This window comes from Heptranchias perlo, chromosome 36 (genome assembly GCF_035084215.1).
Source record: "Heptranchias perlo isolate sHepPer1 chromosome 36, sHepPer1.hap1, whole genome shotgun sequence".
Classification (NCBI taxonomy): Eukaryota; Metazoa; Chordata; class Chondrichthyes; order Hexanchiformes; family Hexanchidae; genus Heptranchias; species Heptranchias perlo.
The window spans coordinates 14,792,369-14,816,530 of NC_090360.1; the positions used below are offsets into that span (position 1 = coordinate 14,792,369).

At 42.5% G+C, this 24,162-nt stretch overlaps 1 protein-coding gene across 4 annotated transcripts in view; it reads left to right on the forward strand.

Moving 5' to 3' along the window:
• The first annotated feature begins 11,085 nt into the window (after positions 1 to 11,085).
• The window catches only part of ercc6 (excision repair cross-complementation group 6), a 54,940-nt gene continuing 41,863 nt past the window's right edge, over positions 11,086 to 24,162 (forward strand). The window contains exons 1-5 of one of the 4 annotated variants that reach the window (XM_067972610.1): positions 11,086 to 11,307; positions 14,330 to 14,770; positions 17,196 to 17,316; positions 19,045 to 19,150; positions 20,694 to 21,396. In XM_067972610.1, coding sequence (XP_067828711.1) covers positions 14,340 to 14,770; positions 17,196 to 17,316; positions 19,045 to 19,150; positions 20,694 to 21,396 — 1,361 coding nt within the window. In that variant the 5' untranslated portion in view covers positions 11,086 to 11,307; positions 14,330 to 14,339. Of the gene's footprint in view, positions 11,308 to 12,318; positions 14,173 to 14,329; positions 14,771 to 17,195; positions 17,317 to 19,044; positions 19,151 to 20,693; positions 21,397 to 24,162 lie in introns of those variants that run through there. The other 3 variants (XM_067972611.1, XM_067972609.1, XM_067972612.1) reach the window with 3 other exon arrangements.

A 24,162-nucleotide genomic window follows, 5' to 3' on the forward strand; every position in this document is an offset into this window, starting at 1 on the left:
TTTCGAGGACCAAGGTGGGGTGATGAATCACCTGTGGACTATGTGCATATGTTTGCGACAGCATTGTCCTTTCATCTATCCAAAGAGATGGAATGAGAGTCTGCTGACTCTGGCAATTGTGAAGTATCCTAAGTGAAATTAATTTGGGCACTCTCAGCAATAACTATGATCTATTACTCTGATATACTTGAGGTGTACTGAGGCGTTGAAAGGTGCAGTGTTATCAGGAATTCATGGTACAGTTTAGACATTACTGTTAAATACTGGATGGCAAAAATATATTCTATTGACTTTACACTCACACTTATAAATATAACATTCATCACATTTTATTTTGTGTTAAATAATGTTTACGCTCTTGCCAGGATGCGGCAGAAGATTTTTTCTCACCATCATTGAATTTCACATTACTTTTAATTGAGGTTACCATCACTCTTAAAATGGTGGACAGAAGAGTTTAGGGATTTACTAGAATGGTACCAGGGATGAGGGACTTCAGTTATGTGGAGAGACTGGAGAAGCTGGGATTGTTCTCCTTAGAGCAGAGAACATTAAGGGGAGATTTAAAAGCGTTCAAAATTATGAAGAGTTTTGATGGATGGGGAGACACTGTTTGAACTGGCAAGAGGGTCGGTAACCACAGGACACAGATTTAAGATAATTGGCAAAGAACTCGGGGGGAGATGAGGAGAAATGTTTTTACATGGCGAGCTTTTATGGTTTGGAATGCACTGCCTGAAAGGGTGGTGGAAGCAGATTCAGTAGCAACTTTCAAAAGGGAATTGGATAAATACTTGAAAAGGAAACATTTGCAGGGCTATGGGGAAAGAGCAGGGGAGTGGGACTAATTGGATAGCTCTTTCAAAGAGCCGGCACAGGCACGATGGGCCGAATGGCTTTTTCTCATGCTGTATGACTCTATTAGAATGTTATAAATGTTAAACATTTCACCGCTAATATCGACAACATTAATTTCTAGTCAATACTGTCAAAATCTCACTTGCTTTTGAAATTGGCTGTGAATAATTAAAAACCAAATAGAAACGTGGAATGAGATGTTTGTCACATTTGATTCTAATTCCAAAAAGCTTCAAGTCATCTGACCTTTCAGAAGTGTATTTTATCTTGGATTTGTTTTCTAAAATGAACAACATTCAGGATATTTTCCAGTATAGTCTTCACGTTTTTCTGTCACCATAATAACTACAATATAGGTCAGTAAATTTAAGTCACTTTCTACTTCACATCCCTTTGGACATGAAATTACAGTGAGAAAAGCAAACAGCGCATAACACACACCTTCCATTAAGTCTGTTCACATTGTTTTAATCTTCCTCCTTGCTAGATGTAATAGGATTCATAATTCCCACTTCATTTGTTTCTGAAGATTATCCATAATTATTTTAAATCTTATATTTCCATGCACTTCCTGCCTACAAAACCCTATTTCCTTTTGCCATGCTTTTGTCACACTTTTGTGTCAGCTTTTCCCATATAAATTCCTAGTTCCACAGGCATGATGAAACGGAGTGAATATTGACACCACCGTGAGACTGATGATGTGCATGCTCGTGACATTGCTCAGTCGCTCAAATCCAGCCCGAGTGTTAGTGCTGTGGTGAAGTGCTAAACATTGTTGAATTCTGCTCTTAACCATATAGAGAACTTCAATGCAGTCTGCAGCCCGGCTGCGTCAAATTACACTTTACACTTCTTCACTAATTGTACCGGTGGTGTAACTAACGCAGCCCATTCCAGGCAAAGTGTTGGATGATTATTGTCCTCCCACTTCCTGCTGGTGCAACTACTAATCTTGTTAATTACACCGGGGTGGTGTCACTAAACGCAGCCATAATGAAAACTATGTAAACTTGTCACACTGTAATTATACCCTTCTGCTAGTAGTGGCTGCGTAATATTTCAGTTTTGCATCTCCTAGCACCTCAGGCTGTAACATTACGTTAACAAGTTTACTCCATGTCCTCTAACCCATTCTACTTGAATGCTACACTTGTGCCCTGATTTTAACGGTGGGTCAGTTTTCAGCGGATAAGTTTTGGTGTCAGTTCAAAACTCACCCATTGTCGCAAAAAAGAGGCCGGGGTGGGAAGTGGGCAGGAAGCAGTGGATATTCACACAGCCTGGAGGTCATCTACTGAGACCAGGTAAGCGGCTGAATCTACTGCCAGACCGTTCCATGGTGGTCCCCGCCATCAGGGAGAGCGGGTGAATCCACAGCAAGGGAAGCCCAAACTTTCCTTGTGGGGCCCAGTGGAACGGTCCTGCTCAAAAAGAAAAAAAAATGTGAAACCCGCCTCCACTTCTGGTTTAAACGGAGGCGGGTTGTTGGCGGGGGGGGGAGATTAAACTGTTCTCCAGAGGTGGGCCCATCATTAAAATATTTGAATGAGGCTGCTGCCTTCGGATTTTATCTCTCTTTCAGATTTAACGCTGGCTGGCCAGGTTTCCCAGGCCTTGGGAAACCCGACAGCTGAAGGGAGGCGAGAACGGCTGGATGGAACAGGTACGTGCCTTTCCAGTACTGTTCGTGGGCCAGGAGGAGCAGGAGTGCTTTCCCCCGCCCCCCGGCCCACCAAGCTAACCTGTATATCCCCCCGCGATCGAACCCCCCTCGCATGTGCGACTCCCATATCCGACTCCTGACCGACCCCCGAGGTCCACCCTGTAATCTCCCCCTGAGATGTGCAACTACCCCCCCCCCCCCCTCCCACCCCCTCTGATGTCCGACTCACCACCCCCTCCTCTCCGCTCCCCGGCTGCGGCCTGGAACCACAGGCCTACCCGCCCGACAGTCAGCCGGCCTCTCGGTGTGGCTGGCTGCGTCCAGGAAACCAATTCAAAAAATTTAAATCAGGGCCTGCCACTAAATTCGCCAGGACCTCCTGGATTTCCGGGTTTCCCGTCCACTAAACCTCCCCCCTGCTCCCTCACCGCCTCCTGGTTATTATCGGGGTCTGAGAGTCTCGATGTTGGGTGATCTCGCCTAATGCAAAACTGACCTATTTTCTACTCATTAATATTGCAGGGTAGTTTCATGAGAAGAGGGTTGGGCTTGGGAATTGGTCACGGTGCTAAAGGCACATGATCATTACCTGCCCACCTGGCCCCACTCTAATGCTATCTTCCCAACCTCATTTCAATGTTTTTTTTTGCTGTACTTATCTTGAATCAAGTTCCTCTGCTCAATATACTAACATGATGTGAAGATGCCAGTGATGGACTGGGGAGGACAAATGTAAGGAATCTTACAACACCAGGTTATAGTCCAACAGTTTTATTTGAAAATCACAAGCTTTCGGAGGCTTTCTCCTTCGTCAAGTGAGTGTGGGATTCCATGGAAGGTACCGCATATATAGTCAGAGAACAATGCCTGGTGATTACAGATAATCTTTCCAACTACCCGTTGTCAAGGCAATCAAAGGAGTCGAATAGTGTTCAGACAGAGAGACATTACATACAGGACTACTGAATATACAAACGGTCAGAACCCAAAGACAGACAGAGAGAGAGAGAGAGAGAGAGAGAAACATCCGAAAGGAAGAGAAAGAGAGAGAATGATCGGTTGTATTAAAAACAGATAACTCTTTTTTCGCTGGTGGGGTTACGTGTAGCGTGACATGAACCCAAGATCCCGGTTGAGGCCGTCGTCATGGTTGCGGAACTTGTGATTTTCAAATAAAACTGTTGGACTATAACCTGGTGTTGTAAGATTCCGTACAATATACTAACATGCAGCTGAAAAAAAATTGGCAATTTTTTGTATAAATGGAACCGATTAAATATTGCTGAGACTAGTATAGGTTGGGGGACGGAGGGTATTGTTTGTGGAGCACAGCAGATGAGAACTGAAAATGGAAAATGTGAGGATTGATATTCTGGGACTGTTCCATGATTTCCTTTTCACACCTGGGAATACTTACATAATCTCCTGAGGGAAAAATTCGGTATAAATTGATTTGAGTCGATGACAGATTAGGCTGTATATGATCTGAACAAGGCATGGATTTGATGGATGAAATTATATTTTCTTTTTCCGTGCTTTCTTAAGGTCCAAAAGGAAGTAAGTAGAGCTTAAAAGAAATAGAAATGAAATCTGTACACATGTGCCAAAAGATATATCTTAAACGTATGTACATTGTCTTGGCTCCTGCAACATGTTTTTCCAACTATTTTCCCCATTGCATTTTGCTACGATGTGGAGATGCCGGTGATGGACTGGGGTGGACAAATGTAAGGAGTCTTACAACACCAGGTTATAAAACTGTTGGACTATAACCTGGTGTTGTAAGACTCCTTACATTTTGCTGCAGTGAGAAGACTAGTAGTTTTTTATTTAAATGAAACAATTACTGTTAAATATACATCAAAATCAATGCTTAAAATGACATTATTATTTTATGGAAAGTAAAGCACATCCGGGGTGGTTGCACGGAGAATAATAATTAATTGATCCACAAGTTGCTATGTCGAGAGGTTTACATGACATGATGAACTACGGCCCCAGGAGTCGCTGCAGGATAACCAGCTTTTTGCAATCGTATAGACTTTGAGCTTTCTGGAGTGGTCTTAAATGTTTTAGGACATGCTACTTTTCGCCAGAAACAACTGTCAGTGCTGAGGCTGACAGTCAAAGTGCTCCATTTTATTCCGCCATAATGATGTCCACACAGATGAAAAATTAACAACTGTGAACTACTCAGTACAGATTTATTGTGTGGTAATCAACATATAATTAATTACCAGGGTATAATATAGTCAATATATATTGTAACACAGCAATCGGATCTGAGAAGCTTGAGTGACACATTAAACCACAAGAGCAAAGTTCGAGCAGTTTGTAACTGTGGTCTGAACCTTTAAATCTAATCTTTAAAAAATATTTCCTACGGTAGACTCTATGAGATGGTTTAATTGAGTATTTTGGCTTTCAATGTGCATCCTGATGGCCAATCACTCCGTGTTATCCACACGAGGAACTAAGGAGAGTGACGTGATTGCTACAATTTAATCAGGCTATAAATAATGCTCAATTACTGAGAAAAGTGTGGGTGTTGATCTTTGTTGTCAAGTTTACAGATTATTTTGTAATTTCCAAATCCAGTCCACGTTATTTATAAACTGGCAACCTGATTTTATTTTATGCCAATTTTCTCATCTCTCTGCTGCTAGATTGCATTAATCCTCTCAGATCGACTTTATTTTACAGCCTGATTTTAATATATTTCACTACCCAGTTTTCATTACTTCTCACAGCTCAGTTTTATTTTATTTTACAGCCTAATTTTATGACATTCCCATGACTAATTTAATTACATTCCATAGCCCGATTTATATATTTCATAACCCAATTTTATTGCTTCCCTCAGTCTGTTTCTGATTGCATCACGTTCACATGAATTATTCCAAGAGCTGGATGACCCAAAATTACTAAAATAAAACTCGCTCGTAGTGAGGTAAATCAGTTTGGCGCACTAACCTGTTTAGAAATTTATGGAAGCTGGCTTATGTGTTGATTACAATCCGGTATCAAAACAATTTAACTGGTCACAACTCATTTGCAGTTTGAGGGATCTTGCTGTGCGCAAATTGGCTGCTGCATTTGCCTACATAACAACAGTGACGACCCTTCAAAAGTAATTCAATGGCTCTGGAGTGCTTTGTGATGTTCTGAGGATAAATGAGATTATTTATATTCTTTCAAACTTTCACGATAATATACATTAAATCTATTAAGAGGTGTCAACTGTGGCTCAGTTAGTAGCACGCGTGCCTCTGAGTCAGAAGGTTGTGGGTTTAAGTCCCACTCCAGAGACTTGAACACAAAATCTAGGCTGTCACAAATCTAGTGTGGTACTGAGGGAGTGCTGCATTGTCAGAGGTGCTGTCTTTTGGAGGAGATGTTTAACTGAGGCCCTGTCTGCCCTCTCAGGTGGACCTAAAAGATCCCATGGCACTATTTCGAAGAAGAGCAGGGGAGTTTGCCCCAGTGTCCTGGCCAATATTTATCCATCAACCAATGTCACTAAAAGAGATTATCTGGTCATTCACCACATTGATGTTTGTGGGATCTTGCTGTGCACAAATTGGCTGCCGTGTTTCCCACATTACAACAGTGACTACACTTCAAAAGTACTTCAGTGGCAGTAAAGCACTTTGCGATGTCCTGAGGTCATGAAAGGCGCTATATAAATGCAGGTCTTTCTTTCTTGAGGACCCCCCTGATCTGTACAGCTCAGTATCATATGGTGTTATTCAGTTACCCACTGAGCCTTTGTGAAGTTTATGTTGAGTATCTTTAAGTTGTGAAAAAGAAAATGTTACCAAAGAATGTAGAATCATTGAAAAAAAATCAGAGTCAACTTACTGAACCTGCACTGCTTTGTAAACTCTCCACGGAATCAATGCTGTGCTCTCAGGTACAGCATCTACTATTCATTTACTTTCATTTTCATTTAATAACAGTTATGAATATGTTTCAAAATTGAGATACAGACTGCTCCTTGACGTTTCTATGTTACAAGATTATTTCATGCAAGGCTATTCCCTCTCTCTTAATGTACCAATGTAAGCATTAGATCAAATGGTGAAATCATCGAGATAATAGACAACTGATTATTGATTATGACAATGGGTGACCTCTAGACATCAATCATTTTCTGTAAAATGGATAAAATATTTTCCCTGAATGGTCACATGCCAAATTTTTCAAAACGCCTAGTTTGCAATCAACAGAAATACAGTCACACATACAGAATAAAACCTGAGCACTTGAAAGGATGTAAGTTTCAATAAGTGACAATAGAGGGCAGCAGAATGCAAATTGTCACCTTGCAATTGATGTAACCATGTTAAGCTTATTGTCCTGTAATATCACAACGCATTCAATAAACTGAATGGACTGAGTAACAGTTACACGGCAGGTTAAATAATATAACAAATAATGTTTGCAGCTTTCCACTCAAATAGAACAACAGTTATTGAGAAACAAATTCCTTGCATGGTCTATAGTGTTGTAGAATGAAGCTCTATCGTGCTTTAATGCTCAAGGGAATAGTGGACCTGTGGGCCAGACTGCTGGTTCATGCAGTGAACGCTGATTTGCTGAATTCCTTTAAGCGAGAGCTGGACCCATTTCTAACTGGGCTGGAGATCACCTTGTACAGGAGGTAGGTATCCTGTAATATAAATCAGGGTCAATGTGGTCTCCTGAACTAGTTTTGATCGCCTAAACTTGGGGGGGGAGAGGAATTTTCCACTTTTTCTTTTCTTAATTGGCCTGGAGTTTAAAAATTTGGCTCTTTGCCTTTCCCAGGAGATTACATGGCTCTGGGTGGAGCGGGGAGTGGCATCGCAACTGTGTGGGACAGGCTGGATGGACCAGTAGGCCTTTTCCTGTCTGTCATTTTCATAGGTCCATAAGTACAAGATGTAATTAACGATGAGGTTGCACATATGCGTGGGGGAGGGGTGGATTGTTTTAATGAAGACTGCAATAGCTAGAAACATTGCAGAATTCATAAGCATTGGGAAGTTTGAGGATGTGCAGCATTAGTATAAAAGATTGTGAATGGTTGACAGCAAGGACAACAAATAACAACCCATGAGAAAAATGGGAATCAGGAATGCACAACACCATGAACAATTAAAATCCTAGAAAAAGTTATTCTAGGGTAAACACATGAGACAGAGAGTTTTTTTTATTTGTTCATGGGACGTGGGCGGCCCTGGCAAGGCCGGCATTTATTGCCCATCCCTAATTGCCCTTGAGAAGGTGGTGGTGAGCCGCCTTCTTGAACCGCTGCAGTCCGTGTGGTGAAGGTTCTCCCACAGTGCTGTTGGGAAGGGAGTTCCAGGATTTTGACCCAGCGACGATGAAGGAACGGCGATGCATTTCCAAGTCGGGATGGTGTGTGACTTGGAGGGGAACGTGCAGGTGGTGTTGTGGAATTAAAAATGAAAGATTAAACAGTAGAGGATCTGTCAGAACAAGAGGGGAGTTGGAGAAATGTCAATGGAGAGCAGGCAGATAATATTTAAAATAATATTTAAGTTGCCTCAGGGAGACATACAGCAAAGAAGTAAGAGTAGCAGACAAGTGGTCGAGGTACCAGAGCAAGTGAGTAGCGAGCACAAGGATGAGATGCTGTTGGAAGGACATTGGATGCTGACAGTGGAAGGAAAAGAATGACTGTGAAAAGGAAATGAGTCGTCATCAGCGGCAGGAATAAGCATTGACAATAGGGGCGGTTTTGCGATCCCGCACTCCCAGTGGAGAACAATGCTCCTAGAGACTGCAGCTCAGGAAATGGATGGAACATTACCGGCAGCGTGCCTGCAAATTCCTGAGAAGCAAGCACTGCTTTTAACTGGGAGCACCAGATGCACCATATTACCCTAATACTGACAAGATTGATAAAGACTGTATAGTGTATAGCTACATACAGACATATTAACTACACCGTAACTTCGTCTTAATTGTGCCAAGGTCAATAAACTGGCAGAGTTGACCTGAGGAAATATTCCACAAAGAGATAATAAACATTTTCCTTTTTTTTTAATTTGAATTTTTGGCGACTTTTTGCCTTATCAAGAAGAGTGTCGGTGCCGTGTAACAGAGCTCCTTTACATTTTGGATACCCAATGTCAGGATCAGGCATAGTGTAGGCCAAATCCAAAGTAAATTTCCCTGCCGTTTGCTCTTGTAATAAGCCTAAACCCAGAAGATGATTCCCCTATTTACTCCACCGGTTTGAATTTTTCCACTTCCCGTGCCAGCCATATTTGGTAATTGGAGAGTATAAATTTATTGCCAATTAATGTTGGATTATGAGCAGTTTTGTGCTGAGAACTTATGAACTGAGTTTGGACTCCTCAAACTTGGTGCTTAGGGAACGCTTACAGTGATCATAGAGAGGAGACTTTTCAGCTGCCTCCCACAGGAGGGGGATAGAAAATTAGAATTAAGGGGACAGAACTTGCTCCAGAAATAACGGAGGAGTTCAACAGCACTCTCCGTCTTGAGTGGCGAATTGAAGGAGCGTTTTTTCTGCATTTGCACCTGCGCACCAAAACGCGGAAATCGTTAATTTGCTGCTATTGGTTTGCCGGTGATTTGACAGCTGCAAATTAAAGGGCCATCGCACTCTACAATCATAGAACTCACTGAAAAATCGCAAACGTGCTCGTTCGCTCAGCTGGAACGTAACTAATTAAGCCACCCAAAGGTACGTTTAAAACTATAAGGTCTAAACTAAGTTTTACGCAGTTAGTCTTAATGACTGCCAAACAACTAAAAATTAAATTTTAAAAATGTGGAATCTCATTTTACTCTTTATTTTAATAGTTTTTGATCATTTAAAAAAAAATTAAACAATTAAATGCTTTTATACTTTTCCCTTCTGTCTCTTTAATGTCATTCAATTATTTCTTTGGCTTTTTATTAAAAAAATGTTAAATTTTTATTTACAATGACTTCCAGAATACTAACTTTAAATGAATGAAGTCTGCTTGTGGGCATCACTTCTAGTCTCACAGACTATTCCATGCACATCAACCTACGCTACTCAGAGGCTGAGTTGATAGCACACGATTTTTTTAAAGTTCAAAATCACGCAAGTCGACGCCACAGAGCCCGCAGTAAGTACATTTGTTAATTTAATACGCAGGAGCTGCAGCAGTCATTGCTACACTGTTCTGTACAAGTTCTGGCCTGGTGTGTTAGCTGTGTTATATTGAACACGTCTTTGTAACATGCTGAAAAATGAAATTAGAGTAGGGTTAGGAATTGGTTATCTGCCCACCCAATCCTGGCCCCAACTCTGGTTGGACAAGTTCCTGGAGGTTTCATCACATGACCTCCTGCCTCCAACCACCCCGCCCCCATACTCCCGCCATTGGTTGCCCAACACGTCCACCCTCACAGGGCCCCGCTCTCCATGCCAATTGGAAAGCGAATAAACTCTTAGTTACCCAATTTGATGATTCTTGGCTCTCAATCAAACAGCCTAATCAGAAATGCCCTGATGATTTTTCTCCCCGATTGCTTGAAGCAGTGTCCAAAAGATTAACCTTCAATTCCTGGAGACTCCAGGTCAATCCCACTATGACCCAATAAGATCTATACAGGGACAGAACAAAGGGAGCAGGGAATAGAGATTTCAGAGTCTTATTTCTAAAAATTGCCACTGCCCTAAACTTAGAACTAAAGTCTCAGATCTGTCAATATCCAGGAAATATTAGGAGTCAGTTTTGTGTCCACAAAGAGTGAGGAAGGCTGGAATCTCATTTAAACAAGTGGAGATCTTTTTTACAAGTGGCATATATAAGAACACAAGAAATAGGAGCAGGAGCAGGCCATACGGCCCCTCGAGCCTGCTCCGCCATTCAATCAGATCACAGCTGATCTTCAACCTCAACTCCACTTTCCCGCCCAATCCCCATATCCCCTGATTCCCCTAGAGTCCAAAAATGTGTCTATCTCAGCCTTGAATATACTCAACGACTGAACATCCACAGCCCTCTGGGGTAGAGAATTCCAAAGACTCACAACCCTCTGAGTGAAGAAATTCCTCCTCATCTCAGTCTTAAATGGCCGACCCCTTATCCTGAGACTATGTCCCCCAGTTCTAGACTCTCCATCCAGGGGAGACAACCTCTCAGCCTCTACCCTGTCAAGCCCCCTCAGAACCCTATCAAAATATGTCATTTTTAAACCGAATGGATGGTTTTTTACTTTGGAATGAGTGACATTCTCGACAGATTGGAATCAATCATTAGGGGAAACCCCTTTCCCTTAATATTTGTTTACTGCGGATTGTCCTCCCCGCCTGTCGGTGTCGCTGTAGCTGCGGATTGTCCTCCCCGCCTGTCGGTGTCGCTGTAGCTGCGGATTGTCCTCCCCGCCTGTCGGTGTCGCTGTGGCTGCGGATCGTCCTCCCCGCCTGTCGGTGTCGCTGTGGCTGCGGATTGTCCTCCCCGCCTGTCGGTGGCGCTGTGGCTGCGGATTGTCCTCCCCGCCTGTCGGTGTCGCTGCGGTGGGAGTGCAGGGTGTCGGGGCCGAGGCCGCTGTGGTGATGCTGGAAGCCGCTGAGCCTGCGTGAGGAGGGCTGTCGATCGGAAATCATCGGTGACCCCGACGGGGATTTCGCGCCTCTCCGGTGTGAGGGTTCAGGCCGAGCTCGATCCCGGTGTATGAGGTACCCGGCGGGGCCTGCTGGAGGCGGTGAGCGGGGCCAGCCCCCTGCAAACCGGCCCGGGGCTGAGCACTGATTCCGCGAACTGGGCCAAGTACGAACCGGTCCGGGTACAGTTATTAAACTGGATCAAATACGAACCGGTCCGGGTACAGATATTAGACTGGACCAAATACGAACCGGTCCAGGTACAGTTATTAAACTGGACCAAGTACGAACCGGTCCGGGTACAGTTATTAGACTGGACCAAATACGAACCGGTCCAGGTACAGTTATTAAACTGGACCAAATACGAACCGGTCCGGGTACAGATATTAGACTGGACCAAATACGAACCGGTCCAGGTACAGTTATTAAACTGGGCCAAGTACGAACCGGTCCGGGTACAGTTATTAGACTGGACCAAATACGAACCGGTCCGGGTACAGATATTAGACTGGACCAAATACGAACCGGTCCGGGTACAGATATTAGACTGGACCAAATACGAACCGGTCCAGGTACAGTTATTAAACTGGACCAAATACGAACCGGTCCGGGTACAGTTATTAAACTGGACCAAATACGAACCGGTCCGGGTACAGATATTAAACTGGACCAAATACGAACCGGTCCGGGTACAGATATTAAACTGGACCAAATACGAACCGGTCCGGGTACAGTTATTAAACTGGACCAAATACGAACCGGTCCAGGTACAGATATTAAACTGGACCAAATACGAACCGGTCCGGGTACAGATATTAAACTGGACCAAATACGAACCGGTCCAGGTACAGATATTAAACTGGACCAAATACGAACCGGTCCGGGTACAGCTATTAAACTGGACCAAATACGAACCGGTCCGGGTACAGTTATTAAACTTGACCAAGTACGAACCGGTCCGGGTACAGTTATTAAACTGGACCAAATACGAACCGGTCCGGGTACAGTTATTAAACTGGACCAAATACGAACCGGTCCGGGTACAGATATTAAACTGGACCAAATACGAACCGGTCCGGGTACAGTTATTAAACTGGACCAAATACGAACCGGTCCGGGTACAGATATTAAACTGGACCAAATACGAACCGGTCCGGGTACAGTTATTAAACTTGACCAAATACGAACCGGTCCGGGTACAGTTATTAAACTGGACCAAGTACGAACCGGTCCGGGTACAGATATTAAACTGGACCAAATACGAACCGGTCCGGGTACAGATATTAAACTTGACCAAATACGAACCGGTCCGGGTACAGTTATTAAACTGGACCAAGTACGAACCGGTCTGGGTACAGGTATTAAACTGGACCAAATACGAAACGGTCCGGGTACAGATATTAAACTGGACCAAATATGAACCGGTCCGGGTACAGGTATTAAACTGGACCAAATACGAAACGGTCCGGGTACAGATATTAAACTGGACCAAATACGAACCGGTCCAGGTACAGATATTAGACTGGACCAAATACGAACCAGTCCGGGTACAGATATTAAACTGGACCAAATACGAACCGGTCCAGGTACAGATATTAGACTGGACCAAATACGAACCGGTCCGGGTACAGTTATTAAACTGGACCAAATACGAAACGGTCCGGGTACAGTTATTAAACTGGACCAAATACGAACCGGTCCGGGTACAGTTATTAAACTGGACCAAATACGAAACGGTCCGGGTACAGTTATTAAACTAGACCAAATACGAAACGGTCCGGGTACAGTTATTAAACTGAGCCAAATACGAACAGGTCCGGGTACAGTTATTAAACTGGACCAAATACGAAACGATCCGGGTACAGATATTAGACTGGACCAAATACGAACCGGTCCGGGTACAGGTATTAAACTGGGTCAGACACGAACTGGGTCCGCGTACAGATAATAAACTGGACCAGATGTGAACCTGTTCGGGTACAGATATTAAGCAGGGCCAAACACTGACCAGTCCGGGTACCGTTATGAAATAGGGTTAAACAGCAACAGGCATTTATGTGTTTTCGCTTTCGATTTCTGGCCTTTACAGATTTGTTCCTTTTCAATTGTATATAAACTGTTTTGGCAAAAGATAATGTATATAGAAATGATGTTTCATTTGGTTAAATCTTTAAAACTTTGAGAATTATGTCGTCATTCAGTGTTGGGACTATTTTGGTAAATATGATTTAATGAATCAATTGGTAAACATAATGATTTGAAAACTTTAAATGGGCATAAATTGTATACAGACATAGATGACAGTTAATGCACTAAACTACTGACTGCAGTGCACTGTGATGCCCAAACAATAGATTTAGCACAGTATTTTTCACTCTGGTAAATACCTGAGGCAATGAGGCAGTTTGCCTCAATTGTTCCAAATATTTGTTTTATTTGTACACAGAGACTAAATACAGTGCAGTCACAGCCTGTGAGTTGTGATCTAGCAATCACCGGTTTCTATTAAGTTGCTGTCTGATATTACTCAGCAGGTATATGTGTAAACTGTTTCCTCATGCTTGACAGCTCTTAAGCCAATTATTCTTAGCATTTTAATCAAAAGGTATATAATGGCTTAAGTATATAAAAATTTGTATGGACGCAAGGATTAAAAAATTCAAAAATAGGTTGAAAAATATTTTTATTTTGTATCTCTGGATTGTTGCTAGTGGTCTATCTCAAATAGGGCACCTAAATTGATAGCTGGGATTAGGCACCTCAGTTATGAAGAGAAGCTGAAGAGCTGGGACTGTTTACATGGGAGAAAATTCTAAAGAGCATGGAGAAAATAAATGTATTTAACATAGCTACAGACTCAACATAAAAGGTTGAGCTTAGAAACAACAGTTTAGTTTTAATTACTTTACACAGAAGGTGATGAATTTTTGGAATGGACTCCCATTGCAAGCAGTGAAGGCTGATTGTATCAGCAAAAACAAGAGGAAATTGGATAAATAAGTGGAGAAAAATCTGCAGAGGTGCAAGAGAGGTACGGTGGGGTATGATTCCTAGACACTGGGACAGGCCAGATGGACTACAGTCTAGTCCCGTCTGGTACATTCCTATGTTCTTTTATGCAGTTCGACTATTGTAAACATTGTAACCTGAGCTAGAATCTTGCAATTTACTCTGTTTCCTGTTAATAGATTACATACAATGCCTGAAGAAGGAGTTCCCTCAGTTGACATTTCAGCAGATTGGCGCAGTCCAGGTGTGGCAGATTTGCCAGCTGTTGCCACATCGACTGCTCCGGAGACTCTTCAAGAAAATGGATTCCCTACTAATTGTCCGGACGCTTCTGTTAGTTCTGACACCTGTGACAGCACACCATGCACTTCCGCCACTCTCCTTCCTGCCGACACACGGAGTGGTCAGAAGGTTCTCCACATTGACCGGCAACAGATCCAGGCTGTTGAACAGAGTGCCCAGGCTATGGAGTTGCGAGGTTTGGGAGTAGATGTCTATGACCAAGATGTGCTGGAGCAAGGAGTTCTACAACAAGTGGACAGAGCTATTAATGAAGCCAGTCAGGCAGCTAAAAGAGCTGAGGCAGAGAAAGAATACCATTCCGTTTTAGATGAACTAAGGTACTGAAGTTTTTAAATGATACTGGAATAAAACAATTGGAATTAACAGTTTTTGATAAAGATTTATAAAGTATACTATTGCTTATATTCAAATTAAAGTAGTCTTTATATCAATTTAATGATTCCACAATATAAATTAGATATATTACACACTAGGATAGATCATAAATCAATACACTTCAGTAACCCCTTGGCACTGCAGGCCCTTTGGACAGGATGGTGACCAATATTTATGGGTCTAGAGGGCATTGTGGCAGTGCAATTTGGGGGTGGCTGGAATTTAGGCTGGGACTCCTTTCCTTTGGTCTCTGTCTCTTTTTTCTGGCACGGGAAACTCTGCCGGAATAATGACGCTGGCCCCTCCCGCCCCCCCCCCCCATATGGAGATCAAAAGCAGCGGCAGAACTGATGGGATGATGCTATTGGTCAGGTGTCCTGCCAGTTCCCATCTGCACTTGTGCCAGAAATCAGATCCTAGCGGAAATGGGGCCCAAAGGAGCTGATCTGTGGTCGATTGCCATTGGGGAAAAAAAATGGAAACCTTGATTTTGACATTTCAGAACTTGTTTTGGCCAGAATGGCTCATCCCGTAATGGAGCACCAAGGTGCCGCTGGGAAATTCCTACCCCCCCCCCCCCCCCCCCCCCCCCCCCCCGGAAATGGCGCTGGAGCCTGCTGCCTCTATGTAAGGAACCCTGACTCCAGGATTCAGGACGGGATCAGAGTCGGGACCTTGCACTTTCAGCAGTGGAAGCAGAGCCCCTTTTCCTGTCCAGTTAAATGCCACAATAAACAGTCATAGTACCAGATCCTATCAATATTGCAAATTAAAGTACATCAAAATGACAAATGTAGTACACACAAACAAAATAGCTGGGAGTGATTAAAAGACTAATTCAGATCTGGGGGTTGAGATGCCATGTAGAATTGTCCTTACTGTTTATATTACTAATTCAGGTTATTTGAATTCCAGCATTAAAAATTCACTCCACATATTTCTTATCCATACGTGTTTCATGTTAAACAAAATGCTCTAAGTGTTTTATATGACATTTCATTGGATCTGTCAATATTTTTGAATCAGGACCACAAAGGCCCACTTGTCATAAGAAAGGAAAAGAAAATTGTAGTCACAGTTTAATTTGTACATATTTTAAGGTAAATGAATCCAAAGATGGATGGTTGCTGACAGCACAGTCTTAGAACAACACAATCCAAAAATAAATCTGAAAGCTACTTTTATTTTTTGTTTAAATGTGTATAAATAGAACATGTACAGTGGGTAGTAGTTGGTAACAGTTTCACTCATGGGATAAGTTATGGGGTTTTCCTCATGGGTGGAATAATCTTGTGAACCCAGTATTCCCTTTTTGTATTGCCCCCATACTATTATGCTTCCAAGACTTTGGAATAATATGTCCATCCCAGTTTTGCAAGGAAGGAGAGACATCACCCTCTGGTTTCTCACCAGAAAAGAATTTAGGCAGAAAATTAGTTTTAAATCAAAATGCTTACAAATCAAATACTGAGCTGATGTGCATGATGTATACCATTTTTATTATTTTCCACCCATCAGTCTGAACATGAAGCTTGTGGAATTACAACATATATACAATTTGACAAATTTAGTACCAGAACCTAGCCACAGAAGCGTGTTATAAACATCTTCACTGATTTCTTTGGGTCATGTTGGCCTGTCACTGCCCCGTCACTGCATAAATGCTCTAAATGACAGAAAAATTAATCATTTAAGTGTTTACTAAATTAAAATTGACATTGGTGGAATGTGTAAAGAACAAAATGTTGCACTTAGTGTGTTCTGTATTTTTAAACCTATGTCATATTAATTATATTTATTATAATACATCCCAGCTCACTAAGTCTTTTTCAATTAAGCAGGCTTATAAAATTAAATATAACTGCAAGACTAATAAAAAGGATAGAGAAGAAAGTAAAATACAAGTGTGCTATTAGATGGTAAAATAAATAAATGGGAGTTGTATAAATGATATTATGCAGGTGTGAAGGAGTGACTGAAATAATTTATTAATGCAGCTTACTGTAACACGAGGCCCAAGTGATTTCACATTAGTCTAGGATGTCGACTAAGAGAAATTATATGGAAATGAGCTAAGATATAGTTTGGTGTTTTAGAATTCAATGATCAGATTATGATTTAAACTGCATAAGCCAATTTTACTGCCATTATAAATCCATCCATCCTCAATTGTTGACAACGATCAGTTTTCAACTCTTCATTTACTAGATTTGGACATTGATCGCCAAGGATTCAAAGACATTGTTCGTTACAGTTCTTATAGAATACTTCTAGCAGTCAACCAAAGTAGAACAGGGGGCATTTTCTGGTACAAAGCATTTCTATTTTGTGAGACATGAGTTATTCATACATTTATCTTTGATTTAGGTCCACTGCGGCATGTCTGAAACATACAAATAAGATCATTGAGCAGTTGACTCCTCATGCTGCTATAAATAAAGAAGTGAACAGAAAGCTGGAGTCTGTGAAAAGACAGAAAGAAAACAAGGTGCTGCCCTTCTCTGCTTCCCATCACACTCTAGACATCATGATTCTTTGAGGATTTCAGTATTTTCTAGAGATTGGAAATAATGTTGCTTATTCCATTATTTTTAGTCAAAAGTCTTTCCCCCCTCCCCCTGTTTTGATTCCTCAGTATTAAGGAGGTTAATAAATTCCCAAATCTCTGCCAATGCCACTCTGTAACCAGCTGCTTCCACTTGGTACCCCCAGGCAATGCATCTGCATCTTGTCTCATTGATGAAACTTGATGTAAGTTGCAAGGTTTGAGAGACATTTTTGAGTTTCATTATATCTTTTGGAGGAAGCAAAGAAAAGCTTTTCAGAACAGGCCCTCAAAAGATTAAATAAGTTGGGTAGAGTTCAAGCTGAGAAAAACTGTGGAAGACACAGGCTTGATGCACAATAGGGCCTAATTTACCTTCTATATTTTTATGCTCTTATAGCTGATGTAAGTAAATTTGAGTGATAGGCAGGTCTCTCAATCCAGTGTTTAGAAGTTGAGCACTTAACTACTTGAGCTATATGGCCATTTAATTGACTGGCATTAATATAGCTCCATAATATGTTGAGACATCTCAAAGTACTTCACACAATGAATTATTTTTGAACATCAGATAGGGAAATGTGGCAGCCATTCTATGCCATTCTAATCGAGTGGCCAGTTAAACTCTTTTGGGTGGTGTTGGTGACACTTCTGATGAAAGAGTCCTTTTTCATCAGGAGTGTAGACTTAGATTGTGAGCTTAAAACTTGGATGTGGAGTCTGATCCCACTTACTGAACAAGAAATGAGAATGCTACCAACTGAATGAAGCAGGCCTGTTGAACTGTACTTTAACATAACTTTTTTTTCAAATATGAGTCCTATCTTGTCAAGGCTCCTCCTTCTTTCTTACCTCCAAATATGACTTTAACATTCCTTGGTCTGTCAAAAAAAGGGACTTTATGCTATGCCATAGTTGTCTACCTGCCCAGCAGCAAAACATTTTGCTGACTGTATCCATTGTATATGGCATTTTTGCAATTTGATTTTTTAATCAGTTAAATATGAACTCTAAAACTGTAGATAATACACTATTATAATGAACTGTTTCTGAAGTGAAGTTAATTTTCTGAGATGGGGAAAGAAATCTTCATAGGGCAAGAACAAAAAAATCCCTTGGTCTGCAGTCTGGGGCTAAGAAACTTTTAATCAACAGAAAATATTCTCGAGTCCAGTGTACCAGGGCTATCTAATTGAGGGTTAGTTGAGAAAATGAAGATGTAATTTGGTCAGAATTTCATTAAGTTTAAAAAAAACTATAGTCAAGATTTTAAAATTATTGATCTAAAGAGATGATAATTGATACAAAGGATGGATATAGAAATAGATAGAGAAGAAAAATATAAGCTCAAAAGATTAAATAGGCATAAGAAAATGACAAGATGGGAAATCGGAAAACAAAATAAATAGCAATAAGAAAACAACATATCTTACTTGTGATCAGAGCATCTAATCTAGAGCAATATATGTATGCACCCCTATAGAGATTAGGGCGTAAACTCCAAAGGTACTGCAGGCTTGCCCATTCACCATAAATTCTCTTAGTGTGTTTAATTTCTCTGATTTCACCTGGCCAGGGTTTTTGAAGAATAGCCTTGTTTGGGGTGGGGGGGGGGGGGTGAATATTATTCTCGTTGGTGAATTTCACATTTATTTTGTTCCTGTTCCTAAGGAGAAACAGTTGAAGAAGATAGTGGCCAAACAGAAACGCCTCCAGGCGGTACTCAGTGGTGCTGACATTCAGAAGCTTGAAGCTGAATTCGAATCTTGTGATGAAGGTAATATGAAGGCCGGTCTCGATGCTTAAATTTAATCGCTCTGTTGTAAAGTTTATGACCTATCAATTTTTCATCAGGTCTACTAATTTTTTAAAAATAGATCAATGAGTTGTGTAGCTGACATTTAAATCCATTGCATATCTGATATTTAACCCATTGCATGTTTGACATTTAACTCTTCGCAGTTGCCTGGGGACTGCACTGTAGCTGACAAAAGCGAATTGTGATTTCAGATGATTGCTTACTTCCATGTACTTCAAGTGTCTTGTGTTGTTGGATGGTATCGCAAATTCTTGTAACATCCACAATTATATATACTAAAATATCGTATTATATAACAGAGATCCCGCTGTGGACTGTGATGTTTTGAACATGCTTGTTTATTTTGGAATTTGGTTTTGTCTTGCTAATTTCAACAATTAATCTCAAAAGTACAAAATTGTTGAAGCAAATACTGAAACACTCCAGCTATCATACTAAGACACTTGTTAAAAATAGCATCACAAAGTTAATGACTGGCAGTGCTGGTTTACAATGGGTTAAAAGATCAGACCACTATTCCACATATCATACATACTTGTATATAAGATGACCCATGTATAAAGGTGAACATTACAACACCACTGAGGGCCGTCTCTCTCTAGCTAGTTACATATTAGGTAAGTGGCCAAAATTTAGTTTCTAATTAAATATCACATTCTGTAGAATAATATAATGCCTGAAATTTACATTATTTACTCTTTTACGAGTTATTAGTTTTAACACATAAGGTGACATTTTTTGTTGTACTATCAGTGACATCCTCTCATTTCTATTCAATTTTTTCTCAATGCATAAAACCACATAATGTTTCTTTTGTTATCTGTACTGTACTGGTTTTCATTCCTGTACTTTACATGCAAGACCAAAATTTGGGGACCCATTGTCCATCAGGGGAAGTCCCCTCTGTTATGACAGATGTTGGAGTTTCCACTGTAATTGCAATTGATGACTTGTTATTGTAATAACAACTGGCAACAACTCGGCTCCAAATTACCCATCTTAAATAGGCATAGATACAACTGTATCCTCTTCCAGTAGGAAATGGTGTGCTGACTTCGAGGTTATCATTAGAGCAGTGTAGAGGGGCCTTTAACTTGCACCTAAGGTGTATTGTTGCTGACACTCTATTCAAAGAGTGAAAAAATGTTCCATTTCCAAAACTGACATCTCACAATAAAACAAAAATATAATGTATGGATGAACTGCTAATTGCAAGTGACTGTGAATGACTGAAATGGGGAACGCAGCCTGAAGATTTTACATTCTACACATTCACATTTATGGGTGATATGATTACATGAAGTGTGAGCTGTATGTGCATATGTAAACAGATAGTTGAGAGTATCCCCAGAGCATATTATTTGAAATTATAGTTGATACTTGCTTTATAACTTTTTTAAAATCTCACATTTTAACAATGTGCACTATGCAAGAAATGATACTGTCAAAAGTTGGTGAATTCTTGTTGGATTTGATGGTTTCCTAATGGCTTCCTTGATAGAACCAGGCCCTTCATCATTGGGAAGTATGTTGATGCCAGTGCAGGAAACAGAATGGGAGCATTTAATCCGTACGGGACAGATGACGCCTTTTGGCACTAAAATACCTCAAAAAGAAAAGAAAAATGAACCTCGCAAGATCATGCTGAACGAAGCGTCAGATTTTGAGAAGTATCTGGCTGACCAGGCAAAGATGTGTGAAATACGAAGAAAATCTTTTAAAAAAGGAACCAAGAAGAAAAAAGCAGCTGCTACTATTCAGGCCAAAGCCGAGACTTCAGATGGCAAAGCGCAAAATCTAAAAAGTGGCTGCAAGAAAAATGGCGCCATGTCGAGAACTGATCGAAAGCTGAAAAAACATTTGCAGAAACTGCAGAGCAGAGCTCTTGTGAACAAGTTTAAAGCCAGAGTTCCAGAGAAGACTTCCCCTCAATGGCCAGAGAAAGGGCGAGAAGACAATGGCTCAGAGAGTGAAGAGTCGCTGTACGTGCCTGACGAGGAGCTGCTTGACCCAGATGAAATCGAGTATGACGACGATGATGAGTTATTGGATAATGATCGGCTTAAGAAAGTGCAACAGAAAAGGCAAAAACCGAGACGCTCGGATGAGGATTTCTCACCAAGCTCAGGAGAAGATGAATCAAAACACAAAATTAAAAAACACAAGGATGACGGAAATGAGGAGCTATACAGGAAAAGATTAAGGTGAATGGAATTTAATTTTATAATGAAGGGGGCTATTCCAGCAAATATATTTCAGAATTAAATGTTGATTTAATGACTGACGTGATTGATTAAAAATGTGAATATATTAAAGAGAAGCAAATTGGGGGAAGTGATTTCAATCTAAAGGACTCCTCCCGATCCCAAATACAGGTTATTACAAAAACAAAGTTTTTAATTTCTCGTATCTTGTAAGGAGAAATTCCATACTATGAGAATTGTTGGGGCAGGCAACCTGCCAGGCAGAACTGAATCATTTTACCAATGTTATACGGTAGAAGCCAGGTCACATTGTGTTGAACAGATGTCTGAATCTTTCCTGATCCCAGATGTCTAGCCTGGCATTTCCAACAGCAGTAAGCATTATTTGCCAGCCGGGATTCAACTCTCAATATGTGAAATTTCTCTTCAAATGTATGATAGGTTAAATATTTTTTTTTCACCCCAGGTTAAAGGTATTTCCTGCCACACCCACAGTATTTTGTCTCTTTAAAACATCATAGAAATGATATTAGTCCTATTATAAGCACTGAATGCAAGAGAAGATGTTAATATTACATTGAATCCAGCTTGTTCAGCTTATGTTTTATCATTCCACACATATATCTTCTGTCCAACTAATCAATGTTGGTATCTACAGTGTCACTGATCTTTTGTTGAACAGGATTCCTAAACTGATCCCTAGGGCCCGATTTTAGCAGGCCTGCGGGTTCTCGGCGGATGGGCTAGCGGGTGCGTGGGTAACGCGCCCGGTGAAATTAGTGGGTTTCCCACGCGATCGTAGCAGGCAAACCACTAATTGGATCCACTTACCTGCTCCTCCGGGTCCCCCGCTGCTGATCTGCGCATCGGGCAGGCTGCACATGCGCAGTAAGATCTGTCAGCTGGAGGCGCTCTATTTAAAGGGGCAGTCCTCCACTGACAGATGCTGCAACAAATAGCAAAGATGACTGCATGGAGCAGCCCAGGGGGAAGGCTGCTCCCAGTTTAATGATGCCTCACCCCAGGTATCAATGCATGGGGTGAGGAGGAGGGGGAGGACAGAGATCTTCCACCTGGCGGGTGGGAGGAAGCGGCCCGCCTCCGCCACCAGGGAGGCCTGGCTTGAGGTGGCAGAGGGGGTCACCTGCGCCACCAACATATCGCCCACCTGCACACAGTGCAGGAGGCGGTCCAATGACCTCAGTAGGTCAGCCACAGTGAGTACACGTAGTCTTTCCCCTACACTCCGTCTGCCACATCACTGCCCCCACCCCACATCTCCTTCGGCACTGCCAACACTACACTGTCACATCACCCCTCATACCCACTCAAACCCCATCCTCATCTTACCTGCACCTACTCACCTCGCCAGTACTCACCCCGCCACTACCACGCAACCCAATCCTCATACAATCTCATGGCTCTGTCCCATACTCACCCTCTCGTGCATCTCTCTCACGGCCAGCCTCACTCAACCTGCTACCACCTGTGCTGCAGCCACAGGGCATGCATCACATATGGGCAGTAGGCAGCGTAAGGCAAACGTGTCGTGAGCATGAAGGGGATGCACAAGGGTGTTTGAGGGTTTGTCATGGTTGTTACTTATATTGAATTTCAGAACAACTCACATCACACATTATATTGGCACCACTACTGCCATGTCTTCGTGAATCCTGTCCGGTTTGTGCAATAATGCCCGCTCCTGGGTATCACTATGAGGACCCACCACTGATGCCACCCATTGTGTCACTGCAGAGTGGTTGTGGGTGTATTTGCAGGGCTCTTCTGCGCAGACGACTGAGAGACATCGGCGATGTCCCCGGTTGCACCCTGGAAGGCTGCGGAGGAGAAGTTCGGGAGGGCAGTGGTGACTTTGACAGGGACAGGTAGGAAGATGGTGCACGGGCCAGCTAGGAGCAGCTCGGCATGAAAGAGGCTGCAGATGTCCACGGCTACATGTCGAGTGACTCTGAGCCTCCGTGTGCACTGCTGCTCAGAGAGGTCCAGGAGGCTGAGCCTCGGTCTGTGGAACGTGTGGCGAGGGTAGTGCCCTCTGCGACGCATCTCTGCGGTAGCCCTCCTGCTGTACAGGTGGATGTGTCACAGCACTCTGTTGTGGAGCTCCACATGTCGGAGGTGGACGGCGAGGCTGGTGAGGTTGGTGATGCGGTTCGCCCTCCGAGGAGGTCATGACTGCAGCTACGGCGGCCCCCATCCGCAAGATGTACATCTGAGGGGGTCCGCAAGGTAGGTACATGTCTCCGGACCCCGGGGTAAGTGTGCAGGTTGGTGACTTTGACTGTCAGGAGGAGGGTGGTGGAGGCCAAACTTTGTCCCAAGTGACAGAGTGGCCTCCTGCAATGGGTGAGGGTCTCCCCCCACCCCCCCCACCTGTCAAATGGACCTTTGCAGCTGCCACAGGCTGACAGCTGCAACACGTCCATTCGAGCTGGGAGTGTTTCCCCCAGTGTGGGAAACAGTCCCATGTTGTTCTAAAATCCCACATAGTCCCTTAATCAGGTCAGTTAATGACCTGAAATACCTAACTAAATATTGTCAAGTGGCATCCCGCTGGCTTTAATTGCCTGCGGGACTCCCACCAGCGGGGGCTGCGCGCGCACGCCGGCACGTCAGCGGGGAACCCGGAAGTGGGCGGGATCGAGGCGGGATCCGGTCCCACTCCTGGATTTCCCGATTTTCGGGGCCCCCCCGCCGAGAACGCACCCGATAGCGGGTGGTAAAATCGAGCCCCTAGTGTCAAAGGAT